Below are 24659 nucleotides of genomic sequence, written 5' to 3'. Positions count from 1 at the left end.
CTTTATCAATCTTCTCTAACAAATCTACAAACTATATTTCTAGAAACCAAGAAATTACCGAGACGTTACTAACACGATCGTTACCAAACATCTCGCAACTTCTTCGGTTTCTGTGAATTCAATTCGAATCGCCGGAGATCGCTAGAGCATTCTCAATCCGATCGCGTTTATACGAAATTAATCGAACCGCCCGGTAGTGCGCGATAAATTTCATACTGAAATTGCATAATTACATGCAGTTACAGGGCGCGTAGGCGGCGAGTGCCTTTATTTTCAGTCGATCGTTCGCGAAAATCGAGCGACGAGAACGAAAACGGTTTCCGGTTCGCTGCTCCGGACATTTAAAAGAAGACGAAAAATGTTGCAATTCCTGTTTCGAAAGGGACTGGGTTCGGCCCCGAATCTTCCTGTATCCCGGCAACTTTCGCTAAGTCCATATTTGTCCCGCACGCGAGCTATACACTTTTGAAAATTCGCGAGCGTCTGCGTGTTGCACTCGCAGGCACGCAATGATCCTCGCCCGGAGATGGAAAGTGACCTCCTTAATAGAGACCCGCGGGCAATACTTGCCCGGCGATCGAGTCATCGATTTCACTTTTGGCAATGGCCTCTACCGGGCCGAATGTTCCCGGTGTAATTCTTGTCGTTGTTTGCATACCTCGTGCGGCTGGTGTCCGATCGTAACGCCGCCGATGCTCGAATATTCCCGATAAACCGTTCGATCGATACCTGCCGATTGTTGATTTCCGTCGGCTCTGGGTCGTGTCGGCGAATTAGAACAATCTGGCTTTCGCGTTTTGTTTCTGCGTTTACAACTGTAAAACCGATCTTACGAACACCGATGACACTAAGTTCACTATGATGAACGACTTCCGTGTACACTCATGAATATCAATCAATCCGGTATTTAAAATTCCATCCCGGCAGCGTCGATTAGTATTCATAAAAACGATTGCTTCGCATCATTGATACGGTTCGCGAAATTCACGCAGCGAACGTTCGAGACTGTGGCTGAAGATTGTTTGGCCGGGGCGCGGTTCAAGCTCGATTACTCGATTCAATCGGATCGTTGATAGTTTATGTAAATAGGGACTGGAAAAGTTGTTGACGCTTGTTGCATTCGATTGTATGTATTTCGAGGTTTAGGAAGGTGAATCGTTGAGTTCCTGTTTAATAGAAGCTTTGTGCAGTTTGTAGAGTAACAGATGACTCGGTTAATCGAAGTTTTTGAGCATCGTTGAATTTTTGGGCACGTACAATGTACGTTATATAGTTAAGAAGATTCTACGTGGAAAAACGAGAGAAACAATCGCTTTTGAAAATATCTTGCTCGTGGGGACTTGTTCAATAGGAATCTACTACTCTGTCTGTTTGTGACTCACCGTTTCTACTTCGCTTGGAATTACCAACGTATGATAGAAGGTTTTGAATTCGATTGTGTTCTAATCGAAATCTTCTATGAAACGACTTCGTCCCACGCCTGGTATACACTAGGTTCTATCATGATATTTTGTTTCATACTAAAATTCCATTGTAAAATTGGCAAACTGTTTCTAACTCTCACATTCCTCTTCCAAAATACTTACGAAAAGTTCAGAAGCGTATATTACAAGTTCCTTTTACGAATCATCATTACAATATTTTTAATCGAACTATTTATTACTCTATCCCACGTTTAAAATAGTCGAAACACAAATCACAATAAAAGAGAGTATTAAATTGCCTTCCTGAAATCTCTTTATAGAAACTTCAGGAGCGCATCTACCTTTTTAATCGATTTATAATTCAGTTTGCGCATCGCTAAATCAATTTCTTTAATAATTTCTCAGAGAAACGTCTGTTATCTCTTTAATAATTACAAAATCGAGAAATCAGGAATGCGTCATTTCGAGTCGTTTAGTAGTTCCAGTGTTAAAATGAACTTCTCAAGAAAAATCGGTGCAACAGGCGCATCTAAGGCCTGCGCCGCTCAGTCCCGTCACTGGCGAGGAAACATCGTGTTATCGTTATCCAACAACGACGCGATTCGCGTCGGCACCTGTAATCTACTGTTACGGTTGCATCATGTCGGGAAAATTCAATTATCGCCGCGGAAGAATATTCCGTTGCGCGGAGCCAACCCCTGGCGGGGATTAATTTTCGTCGGCGAACGACTTCCAGCGGCCCCTCGGCCGGCGGGTGTTTCACCGGTTAATAGGAAACACTTTCACGATGTAAAAGATAACGTCGCGTTTAGACGAGTACGAATAGGCATGCGAGACGACGGCGACCACGACCACGACGACGACGACCGACCGGCCGGCTCTCCGAGCCACTTGGCTCGTTGTATCTATCGGCTTTCGTAATGTGGGAAACCTTGAGGCTTGCGCAAGCAGAGTCGTAAGAAAGTGAAATTGCAACGGAGAGTTCATTCATTTCAGGATCGGCCAGTCGAAGACCGATCCAAATACTTTGAATTTATTCTCCTATGTTCAATTCTTTATCAAGGGACAACGTTTTGTTTCTCCAATCGTTAAAGACACTTAAGAGTGGAGCCCGCACAATTAACAGTAGAACTGCCAAGCATTAATGAGGTAGATATGAGATTCTTATAGAGATTGTAACAACACATTTTCGTTCGATTTCTTTAGACATTTGTCGTAGTGTTTAAGCGAAACTATTTATTTTCGAAATTATCTCGGGTATTCTGTATTTCGAAGATATTAATAATTGTAGAATAAGAAAACTGAAATCAGTTAATTTTACGGTAGTTTTAACGTTAACATTAGATTTAAAGATATTTATTGGATAGTTTGTCCTGTCGTCCTTGGAAAAATTGATATTCGTTTATTTAGGTCAGAGGAAGGGTTGGCAAGCAAGGTTTATAAGGAATCTTGTGGGGCATGCTATATGCTGTTTTGTTATAAATATTCAGTTTATATTTGAAATCTGGCTGAATTAAAAAAAAGTGGTACCATCTGGTAATGTAGACGGTAATGTAGACAGTAACAGAGTAATTTTTATTACTCAATCGATAGTCAGATCTTAATTTCAGTGAAATTTCTCTGGAGATAGATAGGTTCATCAGAATGGATTATTAATAAAGCAACGTTCAATAAACGTCGCAATGATCTCCTTAAGATTCCTTTCCTTCCGAATCGCAGTATCGAGGATATCGATGATGTAACGTTGACTAATACGATGACGGTTCAGTTGCTACTTCTGCCAGAAGGCGATCGATCAAAATCGAAAACGTGATCAGTGAGTTTATTTGTTCGCCTATTAAAAACGGAAAACAGCATGGTATCCATATTAAACAAATGTAATAGAAAGCTGAACGGTATTTAAAAAGAATATTAACGAAAGAGTAAATACTCCACTCTGTTTACAATCGTATTCGCACGTGAAAATTATACAAAAATTATCGAATAACACAATAAGATATTGGAATGCTTCGAATACTTATACGAACCGTTCATTTGTCCATAAACGCCACTCTAATATGCAATTACATACACTTCAAAATTCACAACATATATCAAAATGTTTACAAGGTATCAACTCTCCATATTTCGTTCAAAGAAGAGTAATTACATATACGTATGCTATAACATAACACGTAACATAATATGCAAGAAGTCACTGATACGTTCTCTTGCATGTTATTTTATTCAAACAAATATTAAAACCACAGAAGCTATTATTAAAAAGAATTTTGGTAGCAAGTTAATCCACAAACTTCCCACCACCCTCATAAAACACTTTAAGAAAACAATCGTTCGTCCGAAGATTCGATTCGTTCGGATACCCTGGAAGACTCAGCAATCCGACGAGTCGACCATCGAACGAAAGATCGCCATTCGAAAATCTTTGTTCCGGCGTCCGCGGCGAACCGAGCGTTCGCCGCTCGCGATCGTGGATCTCTCGCGTACATATTTTATCGCGTCCGACTAATCGAGGCTGCCGTAGGCCGGATGAAAAAAAGTCCCCGTAGCAGGAAAGATTTCGAGCGAGCATGTGATCCGATCGCGTGCAGCTGCCTCGAAAGTGAAAGTGAAGATGCCTCCGGGACGTTCTCATCAGCGCCGCGAATTCCCTCCCCCCCCCCCTCTTCGGCGCGGAGATCAACTTTTGTCGACCCGCGCTGTTCGATTTCTAACGAGCCGCGTCGAATAAATCACCCGGTCCGCTCCGTTGCGGACGTTGATCTATAACGAGGTTGCTACCAACGCGTTGCCCGGGAACGGTCCCAACAAAAGGCTAATTAATGTTTCGCGCCTAGAATCGGCCTGTTAGATAATCGGGCCTCTAACGGCCGTTGATAGAGAAATCCCGGGGAATCTGCTCGCGGCCGTATCCCGCGAGCAGCGCCGTGCCCGCGCGCGCATTTCGAATTATCACGCGGATACATCGCGTGAAATCGAACGCGCGCTGCCGTCACGGTTTATGAGCTCGTGTAGAAATGTTCCCGGCGTGTGTAAAAATCAGTGAAAATTACCATACCCGACGGACTATCGAGCGGACTGACTGGCTTTGTTTTCCGACCGGTAATCCCGTTTCCTCGCCGATCGGCTAGCTTCGATTCTTACACGGAACTCGAACCGGTTTTTTTCCCGTCGGATTCGCTGCTTTTCGTATGGACTCGTGAAACTGACGAGTTGCGAGGTACAGCCGTTTGTCTTGTTAGGTCTTTTCAATTGGGGTCGATGCTAGGACTATATTTATTAGGGCTCGTGTGTAGTCTTTGTAGAGATTGTGGAAATATGGATCTTTTTTGGTTGCTCTAGATATTTGATGTAATATTAAGGTTATTTATCTTTGAAGTCCTTTAGTGAGAATATTATTAATTTGAGAATATTACTACTTTGAGAATATTATTAGCTTCGAAATAAAAGAATTGAAACTCGTCGATTTGACGGGTACAGTTATTGCGTTAGCGTAGTTTTCAATCGTTTCGGAATTCGATGTAAATGGATACTGTTTGAAGGGCAAGTTATTGCTTTTGTAAGCTGCGAATATTGAAATTTATATCGGAAGATGGACCGGACTTTTGATTTTAATTGGAGTTTGAGGCGAAAGAGATAGAAGATTCACGGATTATTTGCGTAAAGTATGTAATTCTGAGAAAGGTTCTTGTCTTAAAGCGTTCGCATATTTTGCGCAGGAAAACGTTGGATCAATTGGTGCTAAGGAAAAAAGCCTCGGACCAAGTCTTCCGGGTGGTCTTTCTTCATCATTATTTCCTTTGCGTTATCGTTCGCTCGCATTGTTTACGCTGATTTTCTACCTTTCAATGCTACGAAATAAAACATTGCCCATATAAGACCAACAGAATACGTACATATAAGCAATGTTAATCGATGCAAGTACATCCGTTAAGGTGGCCAAAGAAAGTTTTAAAAGAACAATTCGATGTTCGAATAGGAAATCGTAAATCTAATGAGAATAGCCAAGATGTTTTGTGGTCATCACGTAATTTAGATATTCAGGAGAAGCACTTTTACGTTGAGCATTGCCGAGTCTAATTTCTCGAAATGAGAAAGGTCAACATGATGACTGAGTCGGCGGTGAAATAAAATTCGAAACATAAATAAGTAAATGATATAAATGGAAAGTATCGGATACTCACTTCGGAGGGGTTGGTGAGCGCCGTCTTCAAGATCGTCCCGTTGACGAGATGACCCGAATGCGCAGGGTGACTCGGATGACTGGGGGTAGGTTGTGAGTTGAGCGGGTCGCCCGACGAAATTTTGTGATGATGAAGGAAACCACCAGCAAGCTGAGCGTGCTGCTGTTGGCTATGGTGAGCGGCCGCGGCCGCGGCCATGTGTTTGTCCAGCATCGTCGAGCCCATGGTGCTTTTCGTGCCACCCAGGGATCCCGACCCGTTCACACCGCCAACGTTACCACCGCCACCCATGCCACCCATACTACCTCCCACTCCGCTCGTTTTATTACTTTTCTTGTGCTTTTTGTATTTCACCTGTGGAGAAAAGTCGCGTAGGACCGCTTTGAGTGACTCGATATTATGGGATAATTAATTTAGAATTAATATTATATTTTATATTACAATAATATAATAATATAAATATAATAATAACATAATACTATTAATATAACACTAATATAACACTGTTAATATAATAATAATATAATAATAATATAATAATATGAACCCCTTGACCTACAATATCGTGTCAGGCTCGTGGTGAAGATTTTAAACTGAATTTGACAAATCTAAGTGTTGTTTCTTTTAAATATTAATTAAACATTACTTTTCTATTATCCATCATGAACCTTTAGAGAAATCTTAGGCAGGGAATAAACATTACAATTTTCTCTTTTCCTAATATATTACTGACAATAAAGTAATTCTATCGATGATAGTTAAGAAATAAATCATAGGACAAAGGGTTAATATAATAATAGTATAATATTATAGATAATAATGTTTATATAATAAAATATTACTATTAACGCTAAATTTACGGAACCCAATTTGACGGATATTGAATTTTTCAAACATTATTTCGTAACAAGTTACGTTGTCTTTGGTTGATGCAATTATGCGAATACACATTACAATTCTCTGTTCTTGAAACTCTAATTTTTCCGAGCTATATGAACAAACATATATTCTCCTAGGAACGATAGAATAATCTATAGAATGAATGTCCGTAAATCTAGTATTAATATTATTCCTATTACACAATATAATTCGATATAATATTAATTACAAGATTAACAATGCAATTAACAATTAGAGACGGTGAATGAAGTTTATACAAACCTTGTAAAGGTTATACACAGCACCAGAATTTCTGCCACCAGGCATCCGATCTTCTCGAACTGCCTGGAGGACCATACCCTGTTCAATGCACTTTTTGAAGCGACAGTATTGACACCTGTTTCTTTGGGCTTTTGTGATTTCGCAGCCACCTTCTGCCACGCACGTGTACACCCGCCTATTTTGAACGGTCCTTTTGAAGAACCCTTTACACCTGCGCGTAAGTAAAAGAGAAAAAGATTATTTTAAATGTTCGCAACTTGTGTTTAAAAAATGCAGTGAGGTACGATTAATGGAAAGTAGAAAGCTTTTTACTGAAACAGATTGATTTACATAATTATTTACGATCAATTTAATATAACCACACTTTGAACCTGTACAATATAAGATTTTGTGTTTTCGAAATGTTTTGCGTTGTCCAAGCAATTCTTTCGGTATTCGTCTACTTTTAACTAAGAAATAAATCTTGTAAATACACAGTATATACTTTTTCTTCTATATTTATATTCTTAGTTCGATTATCTGAAACACGATACGTCTGTACGGAGTGCTGCGACTGACTGTAAATAATTCTCACTTCTGAAAAGAGATTGTCCCGCTACTTTAGCCTAGAGGCAGTTTAAAAATTCACGCCTTCTGTATTACGGTTATGCCGGGATACATAGAGGGACACGTGGAGGAGTTTCACCAAGTAATTTGCTGGGCTCGTCCGACAGGACAATAGACATAGGATAAACAAGTATGAAAGCGTGTAACGACACCCTGTGGTAACTTTGGGGACTAATCAGCCGCGTTGCAGGGGACATAATATGGAAGCCACCTTGAAATACAGTTTTCATTTTACCTTGAAAACGTTGGATGAAGTTTCCGTTGTCTTTGAAAGAATAGTTGTCAAGTGACTAATAAAACAAGACAAAAAGAATAGTGTCAAACGATTATCAAACAACTGTTTCACTATGCTTTTCTAATTTAAGGCACATCGTTTGTCCTGTTAAAAATTCTGTACAGAAATAACAAATTTTTAATAGAGTCAATTTAGTTTCAATCATTCGGTATAGAAAATGTAATTCCAATAAGTTCCTGTAAATACATCAATTGCGATATAGAATTTCTAATTATTTTATTCAGTATTTCTACAATCTATACACGCAAATATATATTCTTTTAGGAGCAACTTTTTGAATCTCAAGTAATAGTCACTGGACAATGAAATCGAAGACCTTTCGTTCTAGAGCGAAGCGTTCGGAATACACACATTGATCGTCACGATTGGATTCGATAAAGTAAGGAAAGGTCAATGAAAAAGGGAACGAAATAAGAAAACAGCGGTTCGCGTCACGAAAAGGCAAAGGACGAAGAACGCTGTGACGTACACAGTGTCACGTTCTCTATAGAATTCATGTTATCCATATGTTCATGGTCGGGTAGTGACGCAGTGTCGTCGAAGACGCTAGCAATCAAGTGTATTCCTGAGTTGCCCAGAACCGCGTATCAGCTGGGAACAGCCAAAGGTCAGAGTTCACCGTGAGGCACCCTTAGAACCGTGACTAGTGCCGTCCTAGCTTCCCGCGCATAGTTCTCCGTAATTATCTCTAATTAAGCGGATCATCCGAACCTCTAGTAGTGTGTACTATGTCACCGGAAGGTATTCCGGCTGAAACGTTTCGAGATATGCAGGTGCACTACTCTTTGTTCAACATCTAATCTGATTACTACATTTTGGTTGCTAGACACTTTAACGTATTGACAGCTCCTTTCAGAGTATTCGCTTGCTATCTCTATGAGCGAGAATCTAATACCGATTTAGAGAATTTGTATATTCTAACTTGACTAACCAATTCATCATAATACTATTTACTAGAACTCAGTTCATTCGGATAGTCGATTGAAAAATCTATAACATTAACGAAGCTAAATATATTCCCCTATATTATTAAATATATTTCCAGAATAATCAGAAGATTCGACTGCGATTTTATAAGTATATCATATATAGTACATTATATAGAACAGAAAGACTTTCATAAAGTCTAAGAAGTAGATTCTAAAATTGCTAAATAACTTGATCTTTCCATAACTCGAGAGCCTCGGATAAAATATACAAAAATGGCCGAACGATCAACATATTAAGAACACGTTACCATGACATAAGAAGAAACAAGAAGGAAAAGAGAAAGAGTATGAAGAGGCCGATGACCGTAACTCACCCTTCGCACGTGATGATGCCGTAGTGAAGACCGGTGGCCTTGTCTTCGCAGATCATGCATATCATAGGCGTCTCGTCTTCCTCGTGCTCCTGAGGCGGCATCGGTGGCGCCGGAGGCGCGACGGACATCGACTGCGACGCCGACTCCGATTTCACGACCCCTCCGTTTCTTACCCACGTTTGACTGGAACCGGACGCCGTCAGATTCAGCGCCTGCATCTGCTGGGCGGCCGGCAATTGCGTCATGTCGCCGGCCCATAACCTCTCCATGTTGAGCGGCGGGCCGGACGAATAGGAAGCGGAGGGTGGTTTGCCCCTGGACTCTTGTCCCAGGTTCAGGAGTAACTGGGCGGCCGATTCTTCCGATGAAGAACAGGAAGCCGCCGCGGCGGTGGTCGTCCACGACGCAGCTGGCGGCGGTACCGGGTCCAACGGCGGCGCGGACCAAATCATCGTCCTTACGCCGCCGATCTCGCCCATAATCACCGTGGGCGGCGGTCTCGGGGGTGCCGGCGCCGGCCTTTGCGCCGGGGGTTTCATCGTTTCGCCTAGAATCGAAGTAAAATTGAGAATATCTTCCTCTGTACCTCATATTTATAATTCCTTTTAACTCTTTGTGTACGCAAGATCTATCTAATTTCAGTGTTAACACTAGAACTACCGAGGATTTAATACGATTGATATGTAATCCATATAAAAATTGTAACAATAGATTATGTTCGGTTTCTTCAGGCACTCGTTACAGTATTCAAGTGAAGCTATTTATTTTCAAGATCATTTCGAATATTCAATGCTTTTAAGATATCAATCATTGCGAAACAAAACGATCGAAACCAGTCATTTTGACTGGTACGGTAGTTCTAGTGTTAAAACTACAGGAATCTATAACAGACAGATAAACTGAGAAAAAATGTCATTCAGAAAATTACTGTTTAAACCAGAAATTCCCAAAATGATGGACTCTTATCTTTTCACTGAATAAAGAGTGTAGTATTAACATAGTTTTTACTGAGTTAAGAATATAGTTAGTAATTAAGTATTTCCAATCCCAGTCTGACTTTGCTCCGTAAAATCCATGCGGAATTTTGGTAAACCTAACTCTTAATTGTGCTAGTACCGTAGCAAAGTTTCACTGCGCGAACTGATAATATCTAATATAACGTGAACGTTCAAAAAAGCCGCTGAACACAGCATGTACTTACACGCGGACGCAGTCGTAGTGGCGCACGTGTTCCCGGACGTAGCTCCATTACCTCCGTTCCCCGCGCTGCCGGCCAAGTTCGTGTTCCCGCTGCTGGTGGACACGACCGCGACGTTCTGCCCGTAGTTAACGGCGCTGCTGATAACCCCATTAAGTAGCCTTTGCGTGGCGAATCCCTGTACACCGGAGTTCTGCGACCAAAATTGGTGATGGGCCAGAAGATGAGGCGGCACCGATGGCGCCCGAGGTCTGGGTGGTGTCGGCGGGGTCTGCGGTTGTTGCTGCTGCTGTTGCTGCTGCTGCTGCTGCTGCTGCTGCTGTGCACTTTGGCTGCCATGCTGGGTGCTCGCACTGGGGCTCATGCTCTGGTTAGAATTGTACTGAGAGGACGGGCTACTCCGATGGCTGGGTTGACTGGAGGTCTCGGAGCGTCCACCGCCGCCGCTGCCGGTGCTGCTGCCGCCTCCTCCATCGAAAACCGAGTTGTCGGACTCCTCTTTAGTTTGAGCGGAGGACAAGTCACCTTTATCCGGGCTGTCGCTCCTGGAGGTCGCTTCTTGGGGCATGGGGGTCGTGGAGACAGCCTGAATGGGCGAGTAAGGCGACGACCTGGCTGGCGCCGGGGTACCGGAACGCTGTTGCTGCTGTTGATGATGATGGTGCTGCTGCTGCTGCTGCTGCTGTTGCTGCTGCTGCTGCTGTTGTTGCTGCTGCTGCTGCTGTTGCTGCTGCTGCTGCTGTTGCTGCTGCTGCTGCTGCTGCTGCTGCTGCTGCTGCTGCTGTTGTTGTTGCTGCTGCTGCTGCTGCTGCTGCTGCTGATGGTGTTGCTGGTGCTGTTGCTCCTCGACCACTCTGAAGCCCACCATCGACGTCGCATCCGGGAAGACCGAGTCTGGCGACGCCCTGTCCGGGCACCCAGTGTCCCGCGCCTCCATGCCGGCCACCGCGACACCGCCGCGTAGAGGGTCCCGCGGCGTCCCCGGACTCGGGATGCCTAGCAGATACTCGCTTTTCACTTTGACCACGGGGCAGCCCGGCGAGCCCGGCATGTTAGCCTCCGGCGACAGGGTCGAGGTGTCGGCCATGCTCTCTCCTGGAGCAGGAAAGTTTATGGGTGAAGGAGCGTCCGCCGGCTGGATCCCGAGCGGCGAGCCTGCTGATCCGAGGGATACCGGGGAGTCTGAGAAATAAGGCGTTGGTCTCACGTTTATAATCGACGCTACTGTTTCCGCGTGGTTTACTCGGGACCGCCACGGTGTTACGCGGGTGACACGCGGTTTTTCGGTTTTTCTCTTGGCTTCGGAACGGCTCTCTTTTCAACTTCGAGGTGCGGCAGTGATGATGATCTGAGAGGTTTCTAGTGAGATGACTGATGAGCCGAGTCGGATGATTCCGAGGAGAGTTAGTTAGATGTGGTGACGACGGTGAAGTTCGAGTTCTAGTTCGTAGGTGTGCTAATTTAGACGAACGTCCTCGAACTGGTCATTGGATTTTGTCTGGGTAGATTGGAATTAATAGAATGACAAACTCTATGCACTTACGGTGTTCGAAACCGTCGAAGGACCTAATTGAGTGGAACGAGTTAAACGATGCTTTGTTTGATTTCTAATTTATTCGAACCGCTCGCGAGGAATATAGAATTTTATTCGATTCATTCGTAGAAGAAGGTGAATCTTCGTGAATTCATATTTTCTTCGTTGAAGATTGTTGAAATTTGAAACTAAGATAATACAAAGTTACGAATACATTATACATAAACAGCCGATCGAGAAATACTTCCCAATTCCACGATCACCGAAGAATCGAAGATTCGTCGTAACAGATCGAGTTCGCCAATCGTGAGCTGTTCTAATGTAGATGAATACGTTATTTGCATTCCGTTTCGACGTTTGCTGCCTGTACCATATTGTCCGTCCGCGTTCTCGTTGCGCAACCGGCGTTTTGCCGGGCATTAATAACAATTAACTCGCCGCGCGATATTATGAAAGTTAAACGCGGGACGAATTTGTTCGCTTACGTTGGTTTTCAACCGAGGAGCGGTTCAACGATCGCGTAACCGTCTTGAACGCCGATGTTCCCGTTAATGGGCTTGGTCTTCGACGGATTTCAGTCGTTGTGAAAATGTTATTAATCACCGAGGCGTATAACCGCGCCGGTGGTCTATCACAATGATTAATGGCATTTATCGCGAACCGCTGCCAATCCGGCAGTTTTAAAACGTTGACAGACGGATTTCGAAAGGAGCGCGCTTCGCTGTTCCCGGCTGTCAGGGAGTTCGAGCAGGGCGCAACGCGCCGGTAATCATTCACTTTTATGAATCATCTTCTCTGTCAGGACTATTGTCATAGGCAAAGTTTAAAGTTCATACCCTTAAAACTGGAATCTCAAAAAGTTTCTAAGATCATTTGACTATGGACTCAAGAAATCCGACAGTTCCACGGATTTCAGATTTAATAAAGATTATTGTTAACAGCTTTTAACGTGATTTATAAAGAATGATTACCAAGGATATTTCTTCCAACTATTAACTTAAAATCCAAGTTAGCTCTTTGCACTCGAGAGATGACTTGATTTCATACAGTAAAACTATAAAATTCGATACATAATATTAAACTTCGTATGATGCATCAATTTGAGAAATATTAAAAAAAAGTAGCTTTGTCCCTCAATGTAAGTATGATTTCTCGTCGAGTTAATTTTACAAAATATCCTCTCTATCTCACCAGAGAATGTTAAAATATTTCTAATGAAAAGCTTCGGACAGAATATAAAATAAATGTAATAATGTTAAATGAGATTTCATTGATCTAAAGGTATGTTTAATATTTGGTTCATAGCACTCTGTAAATGGAAGTTGTATTTTGATTTAGGCATGTAAAGGATTCAAGGGATCGAAATGATAGCGTGATAAGGAAAGCCGCGAAAACTTACTCGGTTGGCTAATAGAAAAGGCGGTAAAGCGATATAATCTTAACGTGAGTTAACAACGTGGTTCGAGTGTCTCTGAAGTTCCTGTAGTTTTCCATGGAACTTGGCGGGAACGGTAACCGCACACCGTGTAGTATTACTTTAAGATTGTTCGGACGTGGTTTCTGCCGCGCTTTTCCCCGTTTGTATCGCACCCGAGGGTGTGCGGATGGTGTTTCGGATTGCACGTGCACGTCGCTGGAATATCCCGCTGCGAGACCGAGAGTAATTGAGGCGTTAGCTGCAATAAGGGCGTGAGTGCAGGAAACCGACTCCGGGAAAGCAGCGTTCAAAAAATAAAAGGCAAAATTACTTCGGTGTTCACGGTTCAGGAAATCGTTCTGAACGAAAGAGAAAGTAGGGAAAATAATTATAAAGATGTTATGTAAAATAACAATCGCGATAGGAATTCCAATATTCCATCTGGTTTTAGCATTTAAATGTAACAATAACGCGATAAGTAATATTTTAACGATAATATTCAAGTTTGGAAATTAGTTATTATTTACATATTATCCAATATTAAATGAAACAGTAGCATTAAAAGAAAAAATAAGAATATTGATGACATGAGAAACAACAAAATATAATTTTGAGTCATCAGACAGTAATCTGTAGACTAAACACTATTTCATAATATTCTTAATCTTTAAAATCTACACAGTAAAAACGTTAAGAAAGCTCCAACTATATTCTCACCTTCAGATTAACAAGAATTTCCTTAATAAAATAGAAAGAATATTTTTCTATTTCCATTCCCACAAATCGTACATAATGCGATAACTCAGGATAAAAAGAATTTAATTAGAATTCATTGAAAAACCACATAACCATTACAAATAAGAAGCCGTTTCTATTGAGTTTTAAAACCCAGCACAGTGTGAGTGTATTATATGTATGTACGGATGTACAAATATAAAATTCCCGTCCTTTTTGTTTCTTATATATATTAAATAACTATCTTTCCTTCAGAAAACACGCAGCGGTCGCTAATGGCCGCGTTGTTGTTTCGACTTAAAATAGATAAATAAAGAAGAAACCCAGCACTGTTATCCGCTTCCCGAATTCACGTTACAACCGAATGTTGCGCGTCCATTGTGTACGAATGAAACGAATGGAGCTTTTGGGACAAGCTAACACGTACGCCGAGAAACACGAGAAAGCGTGATAGAGCGGTCGGATCGTGGAAAAGGATGTGAGACCACGGCTGTTCGTGTAGGTCAAGGAAGGAATGCAGTTGACAAGGCCGAGTTGTGATTGTAGGTACCTAGGTTCCAGTTTCCAAGCTATTAATAGCCTGATCACCGTGAATATCGTTTCCCGCGGATTAATTCGTTTACCGTCCGTGCCAGCCCTCTTCTTTGATCAGTGCTCTCTTCGGTGATCTTAGAGGATGATCGTTCCCTAATTCCCTTAATTCGTTATCCGTCTAACATTCGATTGCAGTCGTGTACAATGCGATTGTGGGATGCAGCGCATAAGTTCATTCATCGGCCCGTCGATGTCAGGCACCGAGTAACGAGTCGCGTGATCAACGGGATGATTGCGATGACGATTAATAAGCCGATTATGAGGATGATTGTGTTTGCTTTCCTTGCGGTTTCTTGGAGCGCGCTGACGATTGATCTCGACAGGTTTCTCGTGTGCTCGAACGATTACGCCGTTCGCTTGTCATAATACTACTCCTGGCAAAAAGTGTTTGATCTCTGGACTTCGGTGTCTGGGTCTGTTCCGACCCAGATTTCCGAGTAGTTTGTTTAATCATTCAGCTGTATCGGTTGATCGAAGTTCGTAATTGTTTGTGCTGTGCGTAGTAAATGTGTTTGGTAGTTTTAACAATTATTATGAGGGTGAAATGTGTTGATGCTGTGTTAATGTGGCAGTGGTTACTGGAATTATGGAATCATAGAATTCGTATTGGTAGATTTGTATTGTACTATTTGGTTCATTGAACTAGATTATATTTTCTCCAGTGGAAAGTGTCTTGAAAACTGAGTAATATATAAAATCGTTTTATATGTAACATCTCGACATTTTGAATGAAATCTAAATTTATAACAAAATACAGATAAAGCTAATTTCTATATAAAATTTCGAATTTCTTGACAAATAAGTGTGGAAAAATAATAATTCTATATCATATCCTTTTGTATCTGTCGCCGAATAATAAATGTTAACCAGTAATCACCTTAACGATCATCTCTTATTATCTTTATCTCCCATGAAGAATGAATGAAGAATTATCAGTGACTGTTTCATTATAAACTTATCATTGTATTGGTCTCTTTTCGCAAGCTTATAACAAAGTCGTAATAAATATATTAACTTAAAGCTGTTTACCGAACAGATACGAGCAGATGTTCTTCGAATCGTAGCAGCAAAATCGATGATCGAACGACGTGATCATCAGTCGTGATCTGACGTAATGATGGAAGTCGAGGTAATTCTGATACGCAGACACCGAGAAATTGTTGTACGGATGATACGAGAGCGAATACGACGCGAAGTTGGCCGATGGCTGGAACGTCCTCAGATCCATGTTCAACGAATGCCAGTTCTGCATCCAGTGGAACTTGTTCGCAGCGAACACGTTGTTCTTCAATGGAAAATTCATTGTCCCGGTGATCTGAATATTTCGTTTAATCCTTCTGTTTCTTTACGTCGATCTACTTGTCCTACAATTGTAGCTAATTTATCACAAGTTCTTCGTTAAGCTCGATTCTGTTCATCGATTGTCTCAAGTATCGTTGCACGTTGTTCGTCCTCCATTTTCTTCAGCTCGTCGTTGTACTTACAAACATTCAAAAATAATTCATCCGAAAATACATTTCCTCCTTGGCACGTGAACGAAGATTGTCTAAAAAATAATTCATCCTCGTTTCCACCTTTACAAAATATATTTACATCGATCGTTTCAGGAGACCTTTCTTCAAATTTCATTCTTCGTGAAATACAATTACAAAATCCAATGAACAATCTCCATTTGTCGCCATCAATCCAATAGCAAACACCTCCTCTTCGTAACGACAGTCTCAACTTTCCAACAAATTCATCGATCCACTGCTTCACGATCAGTCCAGTGCAAACAAGTAGTACAGCCTGTCACTGGTCAGACACCCCGGAAACTATAGTGCGCGTCGTGCGTCATCCATTCTAACCACGCCGGAAATAAAAATCAATTACTCCAGCGAGCGGGTAACGAGCAATCTTCTTCGCCGTTCCCTCCAATCAGAATCAAGGAACTAAACCAGCGAGCCTGGATCAGCGGGAGCCACCGGCAACAAGTGTACAAACTGACATCCGATCGCATAATGAAAAACTGATCGATCAAGCGATCCCCTAGCCAGCCGGTGACTGTCTCAAACTGTCCTCTATTATCCTTCCATCTCCCAGTTTCACATATTCAATCATTACAACTTCACAAACATCTCCAACTGTCCAAGATGCTTTTCATTCAAGGCGTCAATCTCTAACATCTTCAACGCACAATCTGACGTACAAACCGACGCCCGGTTGCATAAAGATAAACTGATCGATCAAACGATCCCCTAAGCTCTAGCCAGCCAACTGTCTGAAACTGTCTTCTAACCCTTACGTTTCTCAGTTTCACTAATTAAACTACTACAACTCCACAAACATCCCACCTGCCCAAGATACTTTTCATTCAAGCTGTCGACCTTTAACTTCTTCAGCACACAATCTGATCCCTTCGTCTACGTCTCCCAAAATCTGTCACTATCCCTTGCTCCTCTTCCGCCGACGAGCCCGCCGCGACTCGCGGGTGTCTTTCCATATTGTTGCATTCATGAGGATCGGCCAGGCCTCCGGCCGGGAGCTACTGTCGTCACCGAGAGCGGACCGCGGCGTGCACGCGTCTCGGCGTGTGACGTTGCCCGCGTAACGGCTCCCCCAGGGGGGAGAAGGATCAATGATTCTCGGTGCTGGCGCTGCTCGATCCCGGAACCCGCGGCCCCGCGAAAAAGCTCATTCATGTCTCGCGCGCGTGGACGAGCGTGCCACGTCGCCGCCGCCTGGACGCACGGGTTCGTCCGACGGAAATGTGGAAACTGGAAGAGGGGCTCTGTTAGCCACCGCACGCGTGGACCGCGGAAACTGCGCGCGTGCCCGTTGCCCGGCAGGCTGGTCTCTCTCTCCCGGTCGCTTCCGACATAACAACAATCCAGGTTCACCGTGGCTCCGCCATCGATTCGGCTTCCCGCCAACGCCAGTCTCTGACCTTTAATCGCCAGTAGGTCGAGGGTCATTGGTATCGGGCGCGTATGCGAGCTTCTTGAAAAATCGATGCAGCCTCGTGGCGGGCTGCTGCCTCTTGCGCCACTCTTCGCTGTTCAGGTTTCGGCACTCTTCTGTTCTCTCTAATTATTTACTTTCTTTCTGCTTGTACACCTGTTCCACAGTGTTCAGTGCGTTTCGCGGCCGCGGATGTCCATGCGAAGACAGTTTTCGGAATGTCATTATGAAGACAGCGTTACGATAGAGGATTCCTTCGTCCGATGGACACTGCGAGCTACATTGCTAAAAGCGAAGCTTCGAAAGCAAATAAAGCTTTGGATGTTTCGTAGATTTTCTCGAGTTGCGAGCGTTCTGCCATTTCGAGCTTTCAGATTTCTGATGAATGCATAAGAATCCGTAGTGTAGTTGCGAAGGTCTTGCTCCGCGTGCTTGCAACAGTTCAGGCGCGGCTGGACAAGAGTGCAGGTCTAGGAGACCGCGCGGCTGATCCTCTATCCTGCATTGTCGCCGTCATCCCCATATTCCTCCACTCATTTTTCTCGGTTTCCCACCCCTATTTCTCGATTCTACCCTCATGGTAACCGATCCGTCGTAGATGATCGTTCGGGGCACGATAAGGGAGGAACGGTCCTGTGAAGTGGTTAGGGGTTGGCCCCAGGGTGTAACGCGGACCCTGGATCAGGATTACCCCGTGATGGGGAAAAGCTTAAGACACACAGTTTTATCGGCAGACGAACGTCGTTTGAGGTGTTACCGATGGATGGTGGAAAGCAGCCTCGAGTGCTTCGGGATGGGTTCCAAGTGGAACGGGTGCGCGATAATGGAGCCGTGTGACGTTGCTCTTTCATTGTTTCAGGGAGCTCTGGTGTAATTGTAATCTATAGAACGAACCGGAATTGCGATTCTCGTGTAACGGAATCGGGGATTGATCATTATTGTACTGCGGATGTTTATGCGCATATGAAACGAAGGAGGGTGCGATACACCGGGTGCCTACTATCTTTTCAGCGAAATTGCGGAAGCATCATCGACAATTGAGAGTCAGAGAATAATGTTATATTCATACATTCTATTCATATTAATGAATATCAATAATAAAATTAGTGAATATGCAATAAAATTTATTGTTCTACTTATCAAAATTTGATAACGTTCTTCGTAATAAAATTGTCAAGGAAATCGTTGCACTGTTTCGAGGTTTGGAAATATAATATTATACAAATTTTAGTTTTCTATTAGAATAGGTATTTAACACTAGAGCTAGCGAGTATTTATCGTAGTTGATCTGTGCAATACAATTTTTCTCAGACATTCGTTATAACATTTAAACGAGACTATTCTCAAAATCATTTGCTCATTGAATACTTTGAAACTATCAATAATTGCTAAATAAGAAAACCCGCAATTCTTGCGAGTACAGTGGTTCCAGCATTAAAGCAACTGTAGAATTCGTGTGAAACGAAAACGCACGCGGTGAAATTGACCGGCTCCCCGAAATAAAGCCGTGATTCGCGCGATCGAAATACTTTAAGTCAGCAATGCTAGATGCCCCGGACCAGAAACTACTTTGTTGACACCGTTATCTAAATAAACTCCCGTCTAATTCGTTGCAAAAGCCGTGGAAACGCGTCGCCATTGGATATGATTCAAGAATTCTGGTTTCGGTAGACGCGCGAGCGAGCCCGCGGGGATGACGTGTAATAAATTCGCGGCGTAACGTTAACCGGCCGCGTCTGAAACGCCGTTACCCCGCTAATGATACGTTCGTACCGTTTCATGGTTTACAAAGCGAAACAGATGAACCGTGATTGATGGGCCGAGACTCGTTCCGCGGCGGCTTATGAAAATCGGGGCAATAAGGGTATCAAATACGACATTATGGGCGGCAACTAATCATTACGGTTGCGCTGACCACTTTCATGACTCGTTCTGGGTATTCTGAATAAGAAAATATTGCCCGTGCACGCCGCGCAACGGCCAGACAATGATATACGATCCCCCCTGGAAGACATGATTACGCTCGCCGCTGAAACCTCGATACGTATTGTCTTGGTTGTTTCGTCGTTAATGATTTTATACGCGGATAATTGCGCGATAGCATTGGGCGCACAATGATGGGAACAATTTATCGTTCGCGCTGCATATCGAAAGTTTTGGTTCGCTTGGCTCGCCGAAAGAAAACGTGGGAACCGAGGGTGATTCGCCTAGCTCTGACAGTTTTAACGGTTAAATTTGTTGTCGCGTAGGCAAAGATTTCGAATAGACGCTGTGGGATTCGAAGAAGGTAATGCAGTGCTCTTTGGTATGATATTATCTTTTACCGAGATGTGGATAGTTATGTAATTTCTTGAAATACTGGAACTGTATGGAGAAGACAGAAATAAAGTAATGAAATGTTTACTGGTTGATAAAGTAAAAGAAAAATAGAACTGTTGAACAGAGGGACACAAGAGGAAGAGAATAATATATTAAAAGAAGGGAGAGGAAAATGATTGTGGATATTAGAAGTGACGTTGAACTTTCAAGCAGCAGTGTGTATTAACATATTCGAGTGGAAGATAGAAAATAAAAGTACAGCTGATTACTTTTATTTTTCAGTTCTATTTTCGGAGTATAATATTGAATCGTTTCATACGGATGAACACGGAGCCAAACATCCGTTCAATCGGATTAATTGTTCAAATATCAGGATGTAACATTTACGTATCGTTTGCGTGAACTATTTATTACTGGAATGAAATTGCGATCAAAGCTGATAATGCAATTGATAGTTATATTATCATTTCAGAGGAAGGATTTTTTATGCAGAAATAAATGGAATTCTTTTGCTTGAATCAGATATGAATTAGTATCCGCATACCTTGTTACTTACAGTTCTGGTTTCATATTACAAACCAGAATTCCGTTTAGCAAACAATTCTTAATTGGGAAATACAAGAGTCTGAAATTCATGATTGTTCCTATGTATGCACGACCTAATAATGAATATGAATGATTAGTGAGATTAGGGATGAATATGAATTGTATTCCGTTCCATTATTTATTGAAACTGTAGAATAGAGATATAACGTAACACCAACCAAAAATTTATCACTTTCACATACTCGATAAGATCTGATGATATAATATTAATAACTGAATATCAAATTACATATTAATAATTCTTTCGTGTCCCTAAACTGAAATTGTTAGAGTCAGTTTACTTCGTTCCTAATTTCCCTCTATTTCGGTCGGAAGTGATTTGTAATTCTTGATTACGGCATTGTGGGGCGATGGTCAAGAATAAGAAAGAAAAACGGACAATTTCGATAAGGATCACGTGTAGGAAAATTCTAGATTCTCACCGTCACTACTACATCGGGAGTCGACCTTTCTCCTTTTCAACTTGAGGTCTTGAAACAAGCTCATGTTGTCTAGCTCACACGGGCTGCTCGTAAGGGTCATAATTCCTGCAAACAAACATCAGACAAACGTTAATATCATGGAGTCAATATCATCAATTACATTATTACGTCGTAAATGTCGTTTTTACATGGACAATGAAAGTGATGAAAACATGTAACAAGTATTCGATTATTATCGAATGCAAGACAAACTCGAGAAAGTACTGAGAAATGTTTGAAGGTTTTAAATGAACATTGGAATAGGATAAACCAAACATATTATAATATAAAGTCAGTAATAATAGCGAGTAATACACAATCATTGGAGATAGTTGAATATCTTTTTGAGATGCAGCAGATGTTTCTGCACTTACAATCCGCAGGACAATGGTGATAAAAGAACAAAGAAGCTACGACTGTAAATTCACTGAAAATAGAATTATATGCATTGACCACTAGAAAATTGACCCAAATTGATGTCGCCAGCAAGTGTTAAACAGTTCTTCGAAACAATAAAGCATACTTCTCCTATTAACTAGTCTTCAATCTAGTTGCATAGACTCGATCTTCACAAACTCCGCCATCTGTTCAACTTACGATGTATATACATATTCTATAGCTGAAAACTAGCAACAGAAAGGAGTCACTGCTAAAAGTAGATCTGTAAAATATTTCTATTCTAGAAATAGTCGGTTTAATTGATTTTCATTCGTTGTTCAAAGTACAGGAATTAACGAGCAATCAAATTTTCTATACACTTTATACATTCAGTTTATTATAATTAATCTTGTTTTAAACGGTTCTTGGATCCTCCAACATTTCATATTTCCAAAGTGCTATTTATCTTGCAAAAAAGTTGGTTGACAGTCTGTCGAGATGTTGCCAAGCTATGATCCCTAATAAAAAATAGTAGACCCGCGACAAACTTCGTAACTTCCCATATACATTAATCGTAAATTCGTTGCTTCGTTAAAATAAATGTACCACCTATTAACGAAAAGAATCTTATATTCTTCAAATTTTTAAATATTCACCATTCCTCTTAACAAATCGTTCTACTTTCAACAAAGTGAAAGACTTCTAACTGGCGGTAAAATGTTCAAATTTAAACTAACTCCTCGACGTTTACAAAGAAGCGTCGAATTAATGTTCACATTTAATAGTTCCGATAATAATATGAACAGTATTAATTTGATTAATAGTATTCATTTTCGCCGCAGACGTCGCGACCACGTTTTCGCGTGAAACACTGTCGCTTCTCGGATAATAGTGGAAGTCATCTCGCGCGGCTGAGGATATCGGCTATCGCAAAAGAGAACGGACTGAATGTGAAAGTACATACGTGTGTTGCACGCACGCGTTCGCGATTACGGCGAACGCATAGTTCGCCATTAACCCCTCTTTAGCCAATAGCATACAATTGGATCGTTGCGTGGCAGTATCTTTCAACGGTGGACCGCCGCACGAAACCATGCCATTCGATGGGCCACGGGAACGTCTTGGGATCGCGATTCCAGCGCGAAAACCTTCGGGGAATGTTCCTGCGAGCAGCGGCGGACACCGAAGCATTTCGAATCGGTTCAAATCTGAACAACTGACGGAAATTTGAAGCACTACGAACCGCTTCGAATCTGAACAAGTGAACAAGTTTCAATAATTTTAGTTCGAATCATTCGCTCAAAGCTTACCAAATCTTTCAAAACCATCATGGATTCGAATCATATTTGAAGTGGTGGAAAATTCGAAGCACTTCGAAATGATTCGTTTCGAAGGTTCAACGATTCGATAGAATTAAGAAGTATTAAAAGTCTTGGAAGTTTTCATGGATTGGGATGGTGAACAGTCTGATCATTGTCAAGTGTTCGAGATCTATCAATATTTTCAATACTTTGTGTACCAACGAATCATTCAAAGCTCAAAGCTTACCAAATCTTTCAAAACCATCATGGAATCGAATCATATTCGAAGTGATTCGAACATTCACAGTATTGGAAAGCTAGGATAAACGTTTAACATGAGTAATATCCTTATAAAAAGTGTAACAATGGGTTTTCTCGTTTTTTCTTCGTACATTCATTATAGTACTCAAGCGAAACTATTTATTTTTCAAATCAATTCAGACCTTCAACATTTCACAGTTATTGATATCTTGAGAAACAAGAACACTGAAACCCGCCATTTTGTCGGGTGTGGTAGTTGTATCGTTAAATGGTCGGTAAAAGGGTTGCGAGGCCAACGCAGGCAACAGGTCCACGGAACCGATTGGTGGTGCACCAGTTTAGTTTAATAACGACCGAGTGTTGTGATACTGATAAATCGCGCTTTATCGTCGCGCGATGTGTAATTAGCGACGAAAGAAGGCGCAACGTAGAAACCGTTAGTTTAACGATCGTGACGCGGACGAGACGGTCTATGACACATCGTGGGTCGTTTTAATAAACACGATGCGCCGGATAATACAGGCCAACCGCGTGCGATCGCTGGAAACCAGCTAGATTTACATGCTGCGCGTGTTTCGTTTGAGTTAGTTTCAAGTCTTTTTCGCTGGCGAATGACCGACGCATCGAAATGTTGATTTTAGTGGTTTATTTTGTTTAGAAATAGAACGAGGATGATTGAAATTAGCTGAAAATCGGGATTAGAATTTGGAGCGAATATTTTAATTATTAATTGAATACTATGAGTTGCTGACTAATCAAATGCATCGCTCTGTGCACCTTCAATTTAGATGCGTTCAATGTCAATTAGAAATTTCGAAGAAATATGTTTAATAACTTTGCTCCAGACAAACTCTTGATGCTCCGTAATGTAACTTTGATTTCCATGTTTAATAGAACTTTGTGGGAATGAGGTTTCAACCACTATGCTTATTTTCACACGTAAAATTGCAGGAACTAAACAAAATTCAAAAAACTATTTTCTTGTTGTTTTCTTGTTTCGAAATCAACGAATACTATTCTGTGAAATATTGAAAGTCTAGATAGAATTTCAATGTTAAGAATAAGATACTAGGAATTGTATCAATGAACATTGAAACGCTTATGCGATATATTATCTTAGTGACAGTAAGCGAGATTAATATTCGTTAAGCGACACAACAGAGATACTGCAATGTTCTTGTTATTTTAAAAAATACATCTTTATGTGTCGATTAGATACTACAGTAGAAGTTAGAACAGTTAACAGGTCGCTTCGTTCACACTCGACATTGTTGAAGTTTAAATTTAAAAGTTGCTATTTTGTGCCAATGGATCCTCACCATTGGCCTGCAACCAATTCGAGTCTTCCCGTAGCGTAAGAAAATATTTACAAATCGGAATAACATAGCGAAACTTTCTCAATTACATCGAACGCTTTTAATTCACCGATTTCCCTTTTAACATGGCTGCTAGCGTCAGACACTTTCCTTCACGTTCTAAACGTGCCTCGTCTATTATCTAATCTTGTAGCTACCTTCTAGCGTTACATAAAGTAATCACTTAAATATTTTACTTAGACGTTTCTACTTTTCTTCGCAAATAGTTTGCATACGGTTGTCGCAGTTAGTGTTTAGCGAAATTGAGTCAAGTATTTTTTCAAATATTCTACAATAATGAATTGTTCGTTGGGATTCCCAAAAGTATATGATTATATATGTAATTAGACTTGTACGTTTCAACTAGAATGCAATGAAATTTGTTTGTTTTAACTTTAAGAGACAAACTTTATAGAAAATAACTTTTCTATATTTTTATATTTTATATATAATATTCCGTTGTATTATAAATAGTTATAATACACAATACAATATGCTGAAACTTAAGCTATGTACACATTCAGAAATAAATTTCACTGAAACTCTCTAGGGTCCTGAAAATACATACCAAACGGTGCATCTAACCT

General features: G+C 41.4%; 1 protein-coding gene across 7 annotated transcripts in view; it reads right to left on the bottom strand.

The window, feature by feature from the left end:
* The window catches only part of Hr4 (nuclear hormone receptor 4), a 75805-nt gene that overhangs the window by 12970 nt on the left and 38176 nt on the right, over positions 1 to 24659 (bottom strand). For 2 of the 7 annotated variants that reach the window (XM_076372193.1, XM_076372191.1), the window contains exons 2-6: positions 20739 to 20843; positions 10175 to 11353; positions 8974 to 9520; positions 6770 to 6980; positions 5609 to 5962 (exon numbers count right to left, since the gene is read on the bottom strand). In XM_076372193.1, the coding sequence (XP_076228308.1) occupies positions 5609 to 5962; positions 6770 to 6980; positions 8974 to 9520; positions 10175 to 11353; positions 20739 to 20838 (2391 nt within the window). In that variant the 5' untranslated portion in view covers positions 20839 to 20843. Of the gene's footprint in view, positions 1 to 5608; positions 5963 to 6769; positions 6981 to 8973; positions 9521 to 10174; positions 11354 to 15480; positions 17183 to 20738; positions 20844 to 24659 lie in introns of those variants that run through there. The other 5 variants (XM_076372194.1, XM_076372192.1, XM_076372189.1 and 2 more) reach the window with 3 other exon arrangements.

Source organism: Nomia melanderi, chromosome 11, assembly GCF_051020985.1.
Source record: "Nomia melanderi isolate GNS246 chromosome 11, iyNomMela1, whole genome shotgun sequence".
Taxonomy (NCBI): domain Eukaryota; kingdom Metazoa; phylum Arthropoda; class Insecta; order Hymenoptera; family Halictidae; genus Nomia; species Nomia melanderi.
This window is presented reverse-complemented; position numbering and strand designations above follow the sequence as displayed.